Source organism: Eurytemora carolleeae, unplaced genomic scaffold (genome assembly GCF_000591075.1).
Source record: "Eurytemora carolleeae unplaced genomic scaffold, Eaff_2.0 scaffold4, whole genome shotgun sequence".
Classification (NCBI taxonomy): Eukaryota; Metazoa; Arthropoda; class Copepoda; order Calanoida; family Temoridae; genus Eurytemora; species Eurytemora carolleeae.
The window spans coordinates 336,331-352,774 of NW_019396191.1; the positions used below are offsets into that span (position 1 = coordinate 336,331).

Below are 16,444 nucleotides of genomic sequence, written 5' to 3' on the forward strand. Positions count from 1 at the left end.
GTGGACGAATTTCTCCGGGGCAAAGCATAAACATCTTCAAACTGCTCAGAGAGAACCTGCACAGGAACACTGCGTCCACGAACCATCCATAACTCGTCAGCGCGCAGAGCCATCCTTCGTGGATCACTGATGGATTCAGAGAGCAAATGTGCTCAAATATCAGCAGGGAGACGATCCATAAACAAACCCCTGAAGAAAAAACCAGGCTTCTCATCCTCAGGGAGCAAAACTAACATTTTATCCATTAGCTCAGAAGGACGTTGGTCAGACAACAAAGGCAAACTTTGTAACGCCTGATATCTCTGGAAGTCACTCAACGTATACATCTGGATGAGGCGACTTCTCAGGGCTTCGTAAGGAGCGGCAGGGGGAGCTCGGACCAGGTCTAGAAGTCGGCAGGCAACATCCTGGGGCAACGCAGCGAGGCAATGGTTGAACTTGGTCCGCGAGATTGTAATCCTTTTTACCTCGAACTGTGCTTCAGCCTGGATGAACCATACCTCTGGAGAATCGGTCCAAAAGGTCGGAAGCTTTACGGAAACTGTTGTCAAAGGAACTGCAGACAGGGGTACATCACTTCCTTCTTCCTCCGGCATGTTGACAATCGCTACTGTAACTAATCGCTCATGCTAAATTTTCTCGAAATCTCACTGGAAACCTTACTTTGGTATTTGGGTTTGAAGAACGCAGGGACCCGGTTGAAACCAATTTCAGGTACGTCGGCGAGAGAGACTGCTTAACTTTGACAGCGACGAAAATCATGTCGGGGTCACCAAAATGTAGCGACGCAAAATAAGAAAGATATAAACGGGACTAACTGTATATTTTGTTCTAACTTACAACATGAGAAATTAAACTGAATAAATATGTTTGGTTTGGTCTTCAGAGTTTCCGGCAATCAGCTGGTAATCCGTTTACGTGAATGTTTGCAACTTATGTGTCAGAGTTAAGTCAACAATTCAACTAATCAATTATTCAACCAGACTATCAGTCAAGTAATCACCAACCCTGCCTATTGTCTTACAACCATACAGGTGAGTTGCACATAAAAGTTAAAATTTTGAACCAGACGCAGATAATCACACCTTTTTCTGACTAACCCTGTATATATTTGTATGTATGATAAATATTTGTTAGCTAAAGCTGGCTAAATGGCTAGACCGAATTGGCTGATATTTTTTTAGGGAACCCTTGCTTACACCGGGGGAAATAAAAACAAAAAAAGACATATTTATTTCTTTCAAAAATCGATTTTTTAAAAATAGAAACTGTTTTTATCATAATTCGTTTTTAATTTAATGGTCACCTCCGGGCACTACAGCTGCAAATAGTTTATATGTCTAGGGTGTACATATATGACTAGTATATTTATATATATATATATATATTATATATTCCGCAACTGCAAATCAAAAACTCCTATGTGTTTACAATTAAAATGTCCTTCAGGGCACGAGCGGTATTTTAAACATGCTTACATTCAAAACTCCTTCATGTTTACTTTCAATATGAATTCTTAGGTTTTCTGTGTCCATTACAGCATACTTACATTCAGAGCAAGAATATCTGACTATTTAGTCTTTTCTTTCAATGTTAATCTTTAAATTGTCAGCTCTAGCTGCAACAAATTCACAATAAAAACAAGGACATCTCACTCCATTGTGTTTATTTTTAACTTGATACTCCAGAGAACGTGCTGTATTTGCAACATAATTACACTGCAGACAAGAATATCTTACTTTTTCGTGTTTAATTTCAACATGTCTCTTTAGAACCCTTGCCGTGGATGCAAAATATTCACATTTTGGTCAAGAATAACTCGATCCTTCATGCTTACTTTTAACATGTTTCTTAAGGTGATAAACACTGGTTGCAACATAAACACACTCATTGCAAGACAATCAAATCAAATCCTCGATTAATATTTTCTCCTGAAGAGATAGATTTGTAATGTTTATTTTATTCATTTAAAATTTTGATTCAATTAACCGATTGTTGTGCTAAACTTAATATCTATATAAAAACAAGACATTTGTTATATATATGTTGCCTATAGCCGGCCAAACGACTGGACCGATTGGGCTGAAATTTTTTGTGGCTAAAAAAATCGAAAAATTTTTCAATTTTTTTTGGGCGACGCCGGGCCCTTCAGCTAGTATTTATATATTGTTGAATTATTGAATTACCTTTATTCTCGTTTTCATGTCTAATGATTAGCTCAATCAGGATCAAAAACACGTTTATTCTCTACAGTATCCTGTATTCCAGTATTTAATACATCTGAACATAAAATCAAAAGTTTACTAAATTTCTTAATATTTTTAGACTTAAACTCTTTCAAGAACCCTTGTAAAATATACTTTAAAGGTTGTTCAACCTTTTTTCTAAAAAAACTAATTCCAAAAATATTATATTTTCTTCACACATTTATTCTTCACATCAATTATCTATTTCCCTTAAAAAGTTTTGTTTAACCTTCCCGACCCCTTCTAAATATCATGGCACCCAGCACCCCCCCCCNACAAATATGCGAATCGAGAATAACACGGTTTAAAAGATTGAATAATTTCTGAAGAATTAAGTTAGTGAGGAAAAATAGCTGACAACTGATTAACATCAACACATTATGTAAATCCGTTCCCAAGCTATGGAAAGTCCGGCGGTTCAAACCAGTTCTCCGATCAGAACTTGAAGAAAATCAGTCAAGGAGTTCAATAATTATGATGTGTAAGATTTGAGGATCTTTTATAAACTATGATGTGTTCAGGATGTTCAGGCTCACCGTTACTACTCCTTCCCCTTGCCCACCCTCCCTACTCATCCTCTTAGCACGCCCTTTCTTCTCCTCCTCCATGCCTGCCCTCCCTACTCCTCCTCTTAGCACGCCCTTACTCTCCTCCTTCATGCCCACCCTCCCTACTCATTTCCACTTCCCTTTGTACTTGGATTTAAATTATCTTTAACAAAAAATTATTTTATCTGTAAATATAGTTTAATGTGGAAACATGTTTCATTATTCCACTCAATCTTACATTTCCACTTCCCGCCCTTACTACTCCTCCTCATTGCCCGCCCTCCCTACTCGTCCCCCAGCCAACCCTCCAAACCAATTTCCAATAAATTTTGTACTTGGATTTAAATTATCTTTAACAAAAAATTATTTTATCTGTAAATATAGTTTAATGTGGAAACATGTTTCATTATTCCACTCAATCTTGGCTTTTTACTTTCAGTCCTTTTTCAAGTCTATAATACTATTCCCCTCAAAATAGAAAATCTTTTATTCCATGTTCACCATGTTATGAAGAAGCCAACATTGTCATGTTTACCTTTAATTCCTGTCTTTTCCATCTTTATATCATCTGTATGTAGATTAAAGTACATGAATCTTCTACAGTAGAGAGGGGAAGAATTTCTTCCTTGAAGGAAATTATCTCTTCTTTTATCTTCTTTAATAATCTCTGCCATTCTATCTGAAAAATACTTTCAGCATAAAATAGAAATATTTACAAATTAAAAGATAATCAATAATATTATTTAGATATATGAAAAACAAAAATTAAGAGATTTAGATGTCAGGTAATGTGTAATTATTTATAAATTGCAAAAACCCTTTTTTTAGCTTTCCCGCAAAGGAAAAAATAGAAAAAATTACAACCAAGCAAATTATTTCATAAAGAAAAATATTCATTTAAAAAACGCTTTTAATTTGAGGAACACAATTTTTTTCTTCAGATTTCAAGGGACCGTTCACTTATTTGGGTAATTTCAGGGTAAACTGAATAGCTTATTAGCTATTTTTTGGCCTTCGTATAAGGTTTCCAAGATAACTTTGGCCGGTAACAAAAGAACTGGCACTCAGGCGTAATTTTAAATTTACTAGGCTTTAATTTTATCTTTTAATTCTTTCAGAATTTTACTTTAATAAAACAAAAATGAATTTTTTTTCGTGGATTTTCTAAATTTTACGAAAATCAAAAAATGTTTGAGACAACTTTATGTAATTCTGAGCATCCATAAACCTTGTGAGGTTATTACCAAACTAATCAAAAAAAAATTACAAACTATCCCATATGCTTACTCTTAATATGTCTTTTCAGACTCCTTGCTGTAGTCCCAATATACTCACATTGTGAGCAAGGATATATTACTCCCTTGTGTTTACTATCAACATGTTCCTTCAGTTGTACTGCTCTAGTTGAAGCATATTCACAGTGAGCGCAAATATATCTCAGCCCTTCGTGTTTGTTTTTAACATGAACCTTCAGAGCACTTGCTGTAGTCGCAGCATGCTCACATTGGGAACATGGATATCTCACTCCTACATGTTTACTTTCAACATGTCTTTTTAGATCACTTGCAGTAGATGCAGCATGCTCACATTGTAAGCATGGAAATCTCATTTCTTGGTGTTTGATTCCAATATGTTTTTTCAGATGGCTTGCTCTAGTCGCAGCATAATCACATTCGGGGCAAGGATATCTCACTCCTTCATGTGTACTTTCAACGTGAGTCTTTAGGTTAAAAGCTCTGGTTGCAACATAATCACATTCATTACAAGTATATCCCACCTTACTCCTTTTAGTTCTCTTTGTCTTTGGTTTTAATCCTTGATCCATGTTTCCTCCTGATAAATAAATTTTATTTATTTATTAATTTTTCAATTTTAATCGCAGTTTTTATTTTTAGAAATTGATGAATTAATAAATAACCTTTATCATCGTTTTCATGTTTATTGATTAGCTCAGTGTCGAAATCAGAATCAAATACAGGTTTATTCTCTACATTTTCTTGTATTCCAGTATTCAATACATTTAAGCCTTTAAACAAACAATTCACAATGAGATAATACTTTTAGAATCATACCATCCCCTCCCAGACCCCGTCTTATTGATAAATGCCAAAAAGTTCTCTGAAAAAAAAGTTTTAGGAAATAAAGTCCTAACTTAGGGCACTAAAAAGTCCCGTGGAAAAAAGTCCTTAAAATAAAAAATCCTAGAAAATAAAGTCATTCCATTTTGACACTTTATTTTTTAGGACTTTTTTTGGTTTCAGTATGATTATATACAAAAACATCCCCGGAAAGAAGTCCTATTATAGTAGAAAATGCATGAGAACAGAGGATGCTTGCCCAATGCAAAAAAAAAGGCGCTTGATAGTAAACAATATGGCAATATTCAATTTGCAGATGCATAGAAAAAATCCTTTTTATGAAAATGTCTCAGACAGCCTTCGGGGCTTCAATTCGTATTTACTGAGACTTTATTGGCAGTCTTCATCCTATTTTAGGAAACGTCCTAGGTATCTAAAACTAAATGACATTTTTTCCGAGGACTTCGGAAATTGGGACTTTCTACCAAAGTTTTTTTTCAGCAACTTTTTTTCTGTGACTTTCTGCCACCCTTTCAAATATTCTTTAAAGTTTTTCAACCTTATATTCTATAATATTAAAAGAAAATTAATTAATTTCCTCGCAGGATCATTTGTTTCTTATTTAAAATATTTAAAAAATGGCTGAATCCTATCATTTCCAGTAAAAAACTTTTGTAATCTTTATTTTATTCAACTTTTTAATATTGTAAAATCAAAAACACAAATATAAATTTAAAATTGTAATCTCTGTTAGTCTGTCTTTTTGTTTGTCCGATCATTACTCAGGAACCCCTGAACCGATTTGCCTCAAATTTTGATTGGGTAACACAGAAGCCACGGGAATGTTCTTAGCTTTGTTTGAGACTTTTAGTTGAGTGGGTCGACTTTAATAGCACAAATTTAGTTTCCCGGTAAAATCGACCAAGTGCAGGTAAACGGCGGAAGTAAATTATGAGTATTAAGGACAGCGCCAGGTTCTCAAGCTATTTTTTTTAAATTAAAACATTTTAGAAGTTTTCACGGAAATTATCGGTTTTCCGTCAGATTTTACAACTCAACATTACTACAACTTAGAAACTTCTCAAAAAAAATGTGGCCGAGCCTTATTTGACTTAAATAAAAGGTTTACAGTGTTAACTAAATATTGCTGAACCCCCCTCCCCCAATTTTAAATAATCAACAAAAATAAAAGAATTTCAAGTTTACCTTGTAATTCAACATTTTCCAGTTTTATTTCATCGTTTTGTATTTCTACAAAAAATGTGTCCTCTAAAGTAGATGTAGTCTCTAAAGCCTTGACATCGGATTCCCTTTTCACCATTTCTGTCATTTTATCTGAAAAAAAACCAAATCAATTTATGTCATTGAAATACCAACATCATTTCCTGTTGTTGAAAATAATACATTTTTGGTTCAATTGAATTAATTTTTAGAAACATTGAATTAGTTTAAACCGGGTTATTCGTGTTTACATTCAACATGTTTCTTCAAATGACAATTGCTCGAGATGCGACATAATCGCATTCAGAACAAGGATATCTCACTCTGTCGTGTTTACATTTCACATGTCTCTTCAGATCATGTGCTGCAGTAGAGATATGCTCACATTGAGAGCATGGATATCTCACTCCTTCATGTTTATTTTCGACATGAATCTTAAGAATACTTGCTGCAGTTGCAATAAACTCACATTTAGGGCAAGGATATCTCACCCCCTCATGTTTACGTTCAACATGAATCTTCAGATGACTTGCTTGAGTTGCAATATACTCACATTTAGGACAAGGATGTCTCACTCCTTCATGTTCACCCAAGTGTATCTCACTCCTTCATGTTTATTTTCGACATGAATCTTAAGAATACTTGCTGCAGTTGCAACAAACTCACATTTAGGGCAAGGATATCTCACCCCCTCATGTTTACGTTCAACATGAATCTTCAGATGACTTGCTTGAGTTGCAATATACTCACAATCAGGGCAAGTGTATCTCACTCCTTCATGTATACTTTCAACATTAACCTTCAAAGCACGTCGTGCTGTAGTTGCAGCATGCTCACATTTAGAACAAGTATACCTAACTACCTCAAGTCTAATTTAAACATGTTTCATTAGATGACCTGCTGTAGTAGCGGCATACTTACATTGACGGCAATGGTATATCACTCCTTAGTGTTTCGTTTCAACATGCCTCGTTAGGTTACCTGCTGTAGTTGCAGCAAACTCACATTCAGGACAGGGATATCTTACTCCTTCGTGTTTCCTCTAAACATGCTCCTTCAGTCCGCTTGCTGTAGTTGCTGTATGCTCACATTGTGGGCAAGGATACCTCACTACTTCGTGTTTATTTTCAACATGAATCTTTAGTTGATTTACTCGATTGGCAAAATACTCACATTCAGGGCAAGATAAACTCACTCCTTCGTGTTTAATTTCAACATGAATCTTTAGGGTAACTGCATGAGAAATCCCATTGAGAACATGGATTATGATAACCATCTTATACACTTCTTTATTCTCTTTGGTTCTGGTTCAGATTGCAGAGGATCAAATCCACGAGAAATATTTTCTCCTGAATAGTAAAAGATAAATGTTTAATCTATAAAGTAGAGAATTGGAATGTGTTTGTTTGTTTGCCTGCATATTTTTAAGGTTTTTGGGCCCTTTTTAAGGCAGCGCAGGAAACGTTGGGTACTTAATTTAGTTAGTTGATATTAATAAGATTTTTATTATTAAATCTAACATTGCATAATGCTCGGCCTTGATTTCTTCGGAATTATAGACGACTAAGATTGACTGGTTATTATTTATTTATTTCTACTTAGTAAATTATTAGTTGAAATTGTTTAATGTTAAATCCAAACCTTAAGACTTCTTTTCTTGCCTCGAGATCATTTTGGGGGAAACCATGCAAGTCTTAATGCTGTATTTCTTTTGCATATTGAGATAGCAAGCCGACTTTAGCACCAAGCAACTATTAACTGATGAAACAAGGGTTAAAGAGGTGGGAGTTGGGGGAATACAAGGTGTTATTATTTGTAAACAGTGTTTAAACATAAGTAAGAAATGAGAAAATTTCATATCTTGGTATTCATTGAACCGGCGCTTGAAAACCAGAGTTCAAAACAATTTACAGAATTGAAAAATAATGAAAATTGGACAAGTTATGGTCAAAAATTGTTTCTTTAAATAAATTTCAGTAAGTATCCAAAAAAAGCCTTTTTTGACCTAACTCAGTCAAAATTGCCAGAGATCTAAATAATTTTTATTAGTTTTCATTTTATTTAAGACAATGAAAATCTTATATTCTTAAATACAATCATTCATATATCCTATGATCTTGAACGTACAAAAAAGGCAGACCACATTTTGGAAATGGCTGGCCTGAGGCTATTTGTGATTACTGTTTCATCAATCATCTATACTTTATATAAATCATCTATGCTTTGCCCTGAATATTCCTGACCCTTTCATGTATACTTCAACATATTTCTTTAGTTCACCTGCTCTGGTTGCAGCACATATACATTGAGAACATGGAAATCTCACTTCTACATGTTTAATCAGATTGATTCTGTTAGTAGCAACGTACTCACATTTAGAACAAGGATAACTCACAAAGTCATGTTTACTTACTGAAGTTGTAATACACTTACATCGTGAACAAGAAATCTCACCCCTTCATGTTTACTTTCAAACTGAACCTTCAGATGAGTTGCTCGAGTTACAATAAACTCACATTGGCAGCATGGATATCTCACTTCCTTATGTTTACATTCAATATGAATCTTCAAGTGACTTGCTGTTAAAACAACATACTCGCAGTGGGAACAAGAATATCTCACTTCTTCGTGAAAGTAAGCAGGAAGGTGTGCTTCTGTCCTACTTTCAATATGAATTTTCAGTTTTCTTACGCTGGTTGCAGTAAACTCACATTTAGGACAAGGATGTCTCACTCCTTCATGTTCACCCTTAAAGTGGATCTTGAGGTTACAAGCTCTGGTTGCAACATACTCACAATTGTTTCAAGGAAATTCCACCATGCTCCTCTGATTAAGATTTCTCTTCAATTCTTGTTCAAATCCTTGATCCATATTTTCTCCTGAATATTTAAAGATAAATGCTATTTCATAATGGTTTCATTTGTAAAACCTGACATATTAGAGTTTAATGGCCTGTAATTATTGTATTCTCATTTCTGTAATTTTCCATACAAATGTAAGATTTGTAATTACCTGAATCCTCTATTTCATCTTTTATGTCAAGTTCCCTTTTAACCGTATTTAACAGGATATCTAAACTTTATACTGGTCTACTCTCTTCCATATTTAACAGGATATCTAAACATTATACTGGTTTACTCTCTACCATATTTAATAGGATATTTCAACATAATGAAGGTTTACTCTCAACCATATTTAACAGGATATTTTAACATAATGCAGGTTTACTCTCTACCATATTTAATAGAATATTTTAACATAATGAAGGTTTACTCTACAATATTTAATAGGATATTTCAACATAATGCAGGTTTACTCTCTACCATATTTAATAGGATATTTCAACATAATAACAGGTTTACTCTCAACCATATTTAACAGTATATCTCAACGTAATACAAGTTTACTCTCCACCACATTTAACAGGGTCTCTAGACATAATACAACTTTAATCTCAACCATATTTAACAGGATATTTTAACATAATAAAGGTTTACTCTCAACCACATTGAACAGGATATCTAAACATAATGTAAGTTTACTCTCTAGTATAATTTACAGGATATCTAAACATAATACAGGTTTACACTCTAGTATAATTAACAGGATATCTAAACATAATACAGGTTTACACTCTAGTATAATTAACAGGATATCTAAACATAATACAGGTTTACTCTCTAGTATAATTAACAGGATATCTAAATATAATACAGGTTTACTTTTTACAATATTCAACAGGATATATAAACATAATACAGGTTTACTCTCTAGCATATTAAACAGGATATCTAAACATAAAACAGGTTTACTCTGTAAAATATTTAATAGGATATTTAAATATAATACAGGTTTTCTCTCTGTATTTAACAGGATATATAAACATAAAACAGGTTTTCTCTCTACCATATTTAATAGGATATTTTAACAAAATACAGGATTACTCTCTACCATAATTAACAGGGTCTCTAGACATAATACAGGTTTAATCTCAACCATATTTAACAGGATATCTAAACATAATACAGGTTTACTCTCTAGTATAATTTACAGGATATCTAAACATAATACAGGTTTACACTCTACCATATTAAACAGGATATCTAAACATAATACAGGTTTACTCTCAACCACATTGAACAGGATATCTAAACATAATGTAAGTTTACTCTCTAGTATAATTAACAGGATATCTAAACATAATACAGGTTTACACTCTAGTATAATTAACAGGATATCTAAACAAAATACAGGTTTACTCTCTAGTATAATTAACAGGATATCTAAATATAATACAGGTTTACTTTCTACAATATTCAACAGGATATATAAACATGATACAGGTTAACTCTCTATATTTAACAGGATTTTTAAACATAATACAGGTTTACTCTCAACAATATTTATCAGGATATCTAAACATAATACAGGTTTACTCTTTTGCATAATTAACAGGATATCTAAACATAATACAGGTTNTCTACTGTCTACTGTCTACTATCTACTATCTACTTTCTACTGTCTACTGTCTCCAATATTAAATATTAGACAAAAATAAAAAACGGTCAATTTAACCTTTACATTTTAATATAATACAGGTGTACTCTCTACTGTATTTAACAGGATTTCCAAACATAATTCAGGTTTAGTCGCTATAATATTTAACAGGATATATAAACATAATACAGGTTTACTCTACCATATTCCGAATGTTTTTGCTTTAAACACTTCCCTTATCAATGTATGAAAAGTCAATTTTGGAAATAAAATGAATTTATTGATTTCCCCCCACCCCCCATCCCCAATATTAAATATTAGACAAAAATAAAAAACTGTCAATTTAACCTTGTATTTCTGTATCTAAATTTGTTCTCGTAATTTCTGCAATTCTATCTGAAATAAAATAAGTATCAGAATGAAAGACAGCTCATTGATTCTTGCTGAAATTAATGCATATTATATAACACATTGGTGTGTTTAATACTTCACATGAGATATCAAATTGACTATTAGCATAATTTAATGTTATTTTTTTTAAATTCGCAATTCTATCATTCGAAATAAACAATTTATTTGATTTTATTGTATTGTAAAATAAAGGTAAAATAAAATCATAATTTAAATGTCTTAAAATGTTCATAGGAGTAAAACCAAATACACTGTTTTAGAACAATGTCAGGCACTGTCTGTCTAGCTAGCAAGCAAGTGCAACTGAAAAGTGAAATCCAACTTGAAAATTTATTTGAACAATCAGCTGATATTTGCAATGACGCTGCAACTGACAAATAACGAATTTAAAATCTAAGAAAGACGACATTTAGACTAATCTGTTGAATGTAGAGGACGACATCAAGATATATTATAATAAGCCTGAATAAAGTGTCAAATGTCATTAAGTCTAATATTCAATTGAAAAACGTTTATTTGGACTAATGTTCAATTGAACTAACGTTCAGAAAGACTATATTTATTATGAAAAGATTTTTGTTCAATTCAGCTAAAACCGAAGTGCAGAATTTTTAACTTACTATATCAAATTTTTTACTAATTACTAACTAATTCTAACAACTATGTTTATGTGAAATGTCTGTTTGTGTATATTTTTGTGTGAACAAATCTTAGGTAGGACCTGTAACTATGTCTGTGTGTGTATATGTCTTTGAGTATTTATGTCTGTGTGTGTAATGTTTGTCTGTGGGTTTGTGTATTTATATATTTGACTGGATGTATATATATGTCTGAAATCTGTATGCATATATATATATATATATATATATATATGTCTAGAGCATCTGTGTATATTGTTTGTGTGTAGTATAAGTCTACTCTATAGTCTGTACTTTTTTAATGTACATGCAGTGTGTAATAATTACCCTAGATGTATAAATTATGTCTGCACTTTTGTCTGAGTGCTCAAGATCTGTGTGTTAATTATTATAGATTTATTTCGAACAACAAAGGTAAAATGGCACAATATGATTAGACAAAAACAAGAAAAAAGTCTGTGTGTTAATGTCTGTGAGTATTAAATTCGGTATGTAGTAAAGTGCACTGCTGTCCAATGAGTCCAATTGTTACTCATATCTCGGTGTAGAAAAATTTCATTTGTACCAATATGTTTTGATTGGATTTATGGTCCATGTAGGCTAATTTGTACAGTGTCCTTAAGTCTGTGTGTGCTAAAGTATGTGTGTGCCAATGTCTTAATGTGCATACCAAAGCCTTTGTGTTCTAATATTTTAAAGTCCTTGTTCACAAATGCCCGTGTGATGTGTTATAATGTCCGTGCATGTAATAAGTCCATGTTTTCTGATGTTTGTGTGTACCAACGTCTGTCATCTGTTCGTACAAAACTGTTCGTATAAACTAATGTCCGAACTAATGTCTAGCTGTTTGTGCTAACGTCGCTGTGTGGTTTGTATACTAACGTCTTTGGGTGTGTTAATATCTATGTTTAGTAAAGTCCATGTGTAATATTATCTGTATGTAAGTGTCCAGTAGCGTACACATGTGGGGCAGTAGTCCTCTTGCATCCCCCTTGGGATTTTTGGGCAAAGGTAAAAATCAGGTGTTCTGGGTAAAAAAAGCTTGCCCTCATCATCAAAGGGGTGTTTTCCCCCTTAATTTACCTTAGTATTTCCATTTTATCTAAAATCTCCACCCCGCAGCATTCTTGATAAACAACTATAGATAGCTATATGCATTATGCACAGACGCGTACACAGGGGGGGGAAGTAGTCCTCGTGCCCCCCCTGGAATTTATGAGCAAAGGTAAAATCAGGTGTTCTGGGTAATAAAATAGAGCTTGCCCTCATTATCAAAGGGGTGTTTTCCCCCTTAGGAAGTATATTTAAAAATTTTCTTAGTGCTTTGCGCCATTTATTTTCAAATTTTACCGTAGTATTTTCATTTTATCTAAAATCTCCATCCCCCCCCCGCATACTTGATAAACAACTATAGCTATGTGCATTATGCAAGCGTTTTGCATGTTTTCCCGAAAATACTGAAGGATACATTTAAATAAATAGTCCGTGGACTACAAAGGTAAGTAGTCTCAGGAATTGTGAGAACTATACGGAGGGATATTTTATAATTTATAGTCCTTGAATCGGGACTACAGAGGACTACAAAGGGGAGTAGTCTCATGGGACTACTTAGGACTTCAGAGGGCAATACAGAACTATACAAATGGATACATTGTAATATGTAGTCCTTGAATTGGGACTACAGTGGACTATAAAGGGGAATAGTCTCAGGAAACTACTCAGGACTTCAGAGGGTAATACATATACAGATAGATATTAGATACATTATAATATGTAGTCCTTGAATTGGGACTACAGTGGACTAGAAAGGGGACTTGTCTCAGGAGACTACTCAGGACTTCAGAGAGTGATACAGAACTAAACAGAGGGATACATTGTAATATATAGTCCTTGAATACTAAATGGGCCACCTAGGGGATATGTAGTAGACTTAATATAAAATTTGCGAAAACTTGCCCCCCCCCTGGCTTAATTCCTGTGTACGCACCTGCTAGTGTCCGTCTGTACTCATGATCGTGCGGCTAATGTCCGTGTGTACCAAAGTCTGTGTGGATTAATGATTGTGTTTACTAAATGTCCGTGTGTATATAATATACGTCCGTATGCACTATATGTCCATGTGCACTTAAGTCCGCGATACTATACGTTAGTGTGTGCACTAAAGTTCGTGTGTTGTAAAGTCTCTGTATGGAGTACCGGTGAATATAAGATGTTTAGTCTTGTCCAACTAGTGGCTAGGTTAGTGTGTATACCAGTGAAATTCGAATCACATCTATATAATAAAGCTCTTCGCTCATATAGATGGCTAAACAGCTGGGCCGAATGGGCTGAAATTTTTTAAAGAAATCCATGGGTATCCGAGGGGTAACATAGGCAAATAGAATTTTTTAAAAATCTTCAACAATCGATTTTTTTTCACGGGCAACGCCAGTCACTTCAGCTACTTATATTATACAATATATACAACTGTATGTTTCGTATTTAAAGGTGCAATTTTTAGGGAGGGGTACAATCCCCCCCCCTGGTTGATACATCCAATTTTCTTCTTAATACCTTAATCAAATAAAAACTTTGATAAAGTATTAATTTTCCCTATAACTCTCTTTTTTATCCTTTTTAATTTGAAAATGTGATGAAAATGTAAAAACTGTTAAAACTGTAAACAGAGTAATACTTTAATGTTATAAGAGCTCTAGTTCTAATTTCAAGGGACTCTCCATGTAAAAGTTGTCTGTACGATTCACAATCGTACCCTTGAAATCTTCAACTAGTGAACAACTATAAAAATATCTGAAAGTTAATGATGCTAAATTGTTGTTTCTCTATGATAGCAAAACATTTACAGAATTTGACACTTTTTAAGATAGAAAAACAGTGATATCTTCTTTAATGTCAGATGAAGGTGTACAATTGTAAATCGGGATACAACTCTTTAATCAGGGATTCAGCTCATATTTAGTTTTCAATCCCTTTAAGATATTCATATAATTAGATTTTCTGGGAAACTTGATAAATTATTGGCAAATTCTTTGCAAAAATTTTAAATCACTTTTGTAAAATTCTTTCCTTTTGAAATATTACCTAAACATGCTTTCACTTTTACATATCGCTAATCAAACTCTAATAAAGATAAAAATTAATTTAAAACTTTTTCCAAAATAAAATTCTTTTTCTTTCTGCTACTTCAATAAATCAAACTTACTATAACAAAGTACTTTATGGGAATTAACTCGATTACGTTTTTAAAAACATCATTTTCAAAAAAAAAATACTTTATTTATTAAGGGGTCAGTGATATTTCAAACTTAGATTATTTGATCTAATTCATGGATTGAAATATCAAATATCTACGACATTGGATTGCAAAGATAAATGGGTTAGAAAATCAGAATTTGTGGCAAAGACTCAATTCCTTTATCAGAAAAAATCATTGTATTATTTCTTTATAGCGGAAAGAATTAAAAAAATATGAAAAACATAATACAAAAAATATTTTAAATATTTTTATTGTAAGATCTTTAATTCCGTTTTTTTTTGCAATTTTATAAATGAAATAACAATTGAAATATTCACTTTGTATAATTAACATATAATACAATTTCGTATCAATAATTATTCCTTTATAATTATAACAATGTATTTCTATGTTTTGGTCGCATATTCTACTACTGTGATAAGGATGGGAGGTTGAGTTAGGTTTTTAGCTAAAGTCTTTTTGGCTATCTATCATTTATCTGGATAGAGTTGTATTCAGTATCTTTTATACACCAGGGAAGGAGGGGGGGGGGGGGGNGTCTACTGTCTACTGTCTACTGTCTACTGTCTACTGTCTACTGTCTACTGTCTACTGTCTACTGTCTACTGTCTACTGTCTACTGTCTACTGTCTACTGTCTACTGTCTACTGTCTACTGTCTACTGTCTACTGTCTACTGTCTACTGTCTACTGTCTACTGTCTACTGTCTACTGTCTACTGTCTACTGTCTACTGTCTACTGTCTACTGTCTACTGTCTACTGTCTACTGTCTACTGTCTACTGTCTACTGTCTACTGTCTACTGTCTACTGTCTACTGTCTACTGTCTACTGTCTACTGTCTACTGTCTACTGTCTACTGTCTACTGTCTACTGTCTACTGTCTACTGTCTACTGTCTACTGTCTACTGTCTACTGTCTACTGTCTACTGTCTACTGTCTACTGTCTACTGTCTACTGTCTACTGTCTACTGTCTACTGTCTACTGTCTACTGTCTACTGTCTACTGTCTACCTATGTATCTCTAACTCATCTGTAATAATGTATTCACGCCTAAAATCAATTTGTTAAGATTAAAATTCAAATTATCTAAATCCTCAAAATCCCCTAAAATCTTGAAAATTATCTAAATTCCAATTTATTTACTTCAGATAAATAACATGAAAATAAGCTCTTTCCACTATTAAATGTGTGCGCGAATATTTCTTTAATTTGTCTTGCGATTTAAAATAATAATACTTCTTATACGCGCGTAAAAACCTATTTAAGAATAATAAATAAAATCCACTTGTCTAGCTTTCTTTGGAACAAAAGTTTTGTTTTCAAAAAAGCACGAGGATATAAATATTATAATTGCCATTGTTAAACCACATGAATTTCAAATTCCTTTATTTCTCTGATATTTTGGACATTTATATGGTGACTAGTCACTATCTAGCTCACTACATAGTTTCTCTTGCTGTCTTTTTAAGTTTTTAATTTTTAAAGATAAATAGTAAACTGTAAAACTAAGAATGACAATCTGAATGTTGTCTGACATTATCTTTAAAC

The 16,444-nt window shown here is 33.1% G+C and overlaps 1 protein-coding gene and 2 long non-coding RNA genes across 7 annotated transcripts in view; all 3 read right to left on the reverse strand.

Annotated features, from left to right (window-relative positions):
* The window catches only part of LOC111697726 (uncharacterized), a 20,406-nt gene extending 16,937 nt beyond the window's left edge, over nucleotides 1-3,469 (reverse strand). The window contains exons 1-2 of the long non-coding RNA XR_002764370.1: nucleotides 3,330-3,469; nucleotides 2,187-2,280 (exon numbers count right to left, since the gene is read on the reverse strand). This is a non-coding gene — a long non-coding RNA (uncharacterized LOC111697726). The remainder of the gene's footprint in view (nucleotides 1-2,186; nucleotides 2,281-3,329) is intronic.
* Nucleotides 3,470-3,989: 520 nt separating this feature from the next.
* On the reverse strand, nucleotides 3,990-6,647 carry LOC111697724 (RE1-silencing transcription factor B). Of its 2 annotated transcripts, XM_023467821.1 has the most exons (3): nucleotides 6,079-6,647; nucleotides 4,713-4,820; nucleotides 3,990-4,627 (listed from the first exon to the last, which is right to left on the reverse strand). In XM_023467821.1, the coding sequence occupies exons 1-3, from the start codon at nucleotides 6,200-6,202 to the stop codon at nucleotides 4,065-4,067; spliced, it is 795 nt and encodes a 264-aa protein (XP_023323589.1). In that variant the 5' UTR covers nucleotides 6,203-6,647; the 3' UTR covers nucleotides 3,990-4,064. The 2 variants fall into 2 exon arrangements, with proteins under 2 accessions (XP_023323589.1, XP_023323590.1); XM_023467822.1 differs by lacking the exon at nucleotides 4,713-4,820.
* Nucleotides 6,648-6,689: 42 nt separating this feature from the next.
* Nucleotides 6,690-10,988, reverse strand: LOC111697727 (uncharacterized). 4 transcript variants are annotated; one of them, XR_002764374.1, is made up of 4 exons: nucleotides 10,939-10,988; nucleotides 9,106-9,210; nucleotides 8,374-8,972; nucleotides 6,690-7,442 (listed from the first exon to the last, which is right to left on the reverse strand). It is a non-coding gene; the product is annotated as an uncharacterized LOC111697727 (long non-coding RNA). The 4 variants fall into 4 exon arrangements; XR_002764372.1 differs by having other exon boundaries at nucleotides 7,735-8,972; XR_002764373.1 differs by lacking the exon at nucleotides 6,690-7,442 and adding an exon at nucleotides 7,663-7,851.
* Between the last annotated feature and the right edge of the window lie 5,456 nt (nucleotides 10,989-16,444).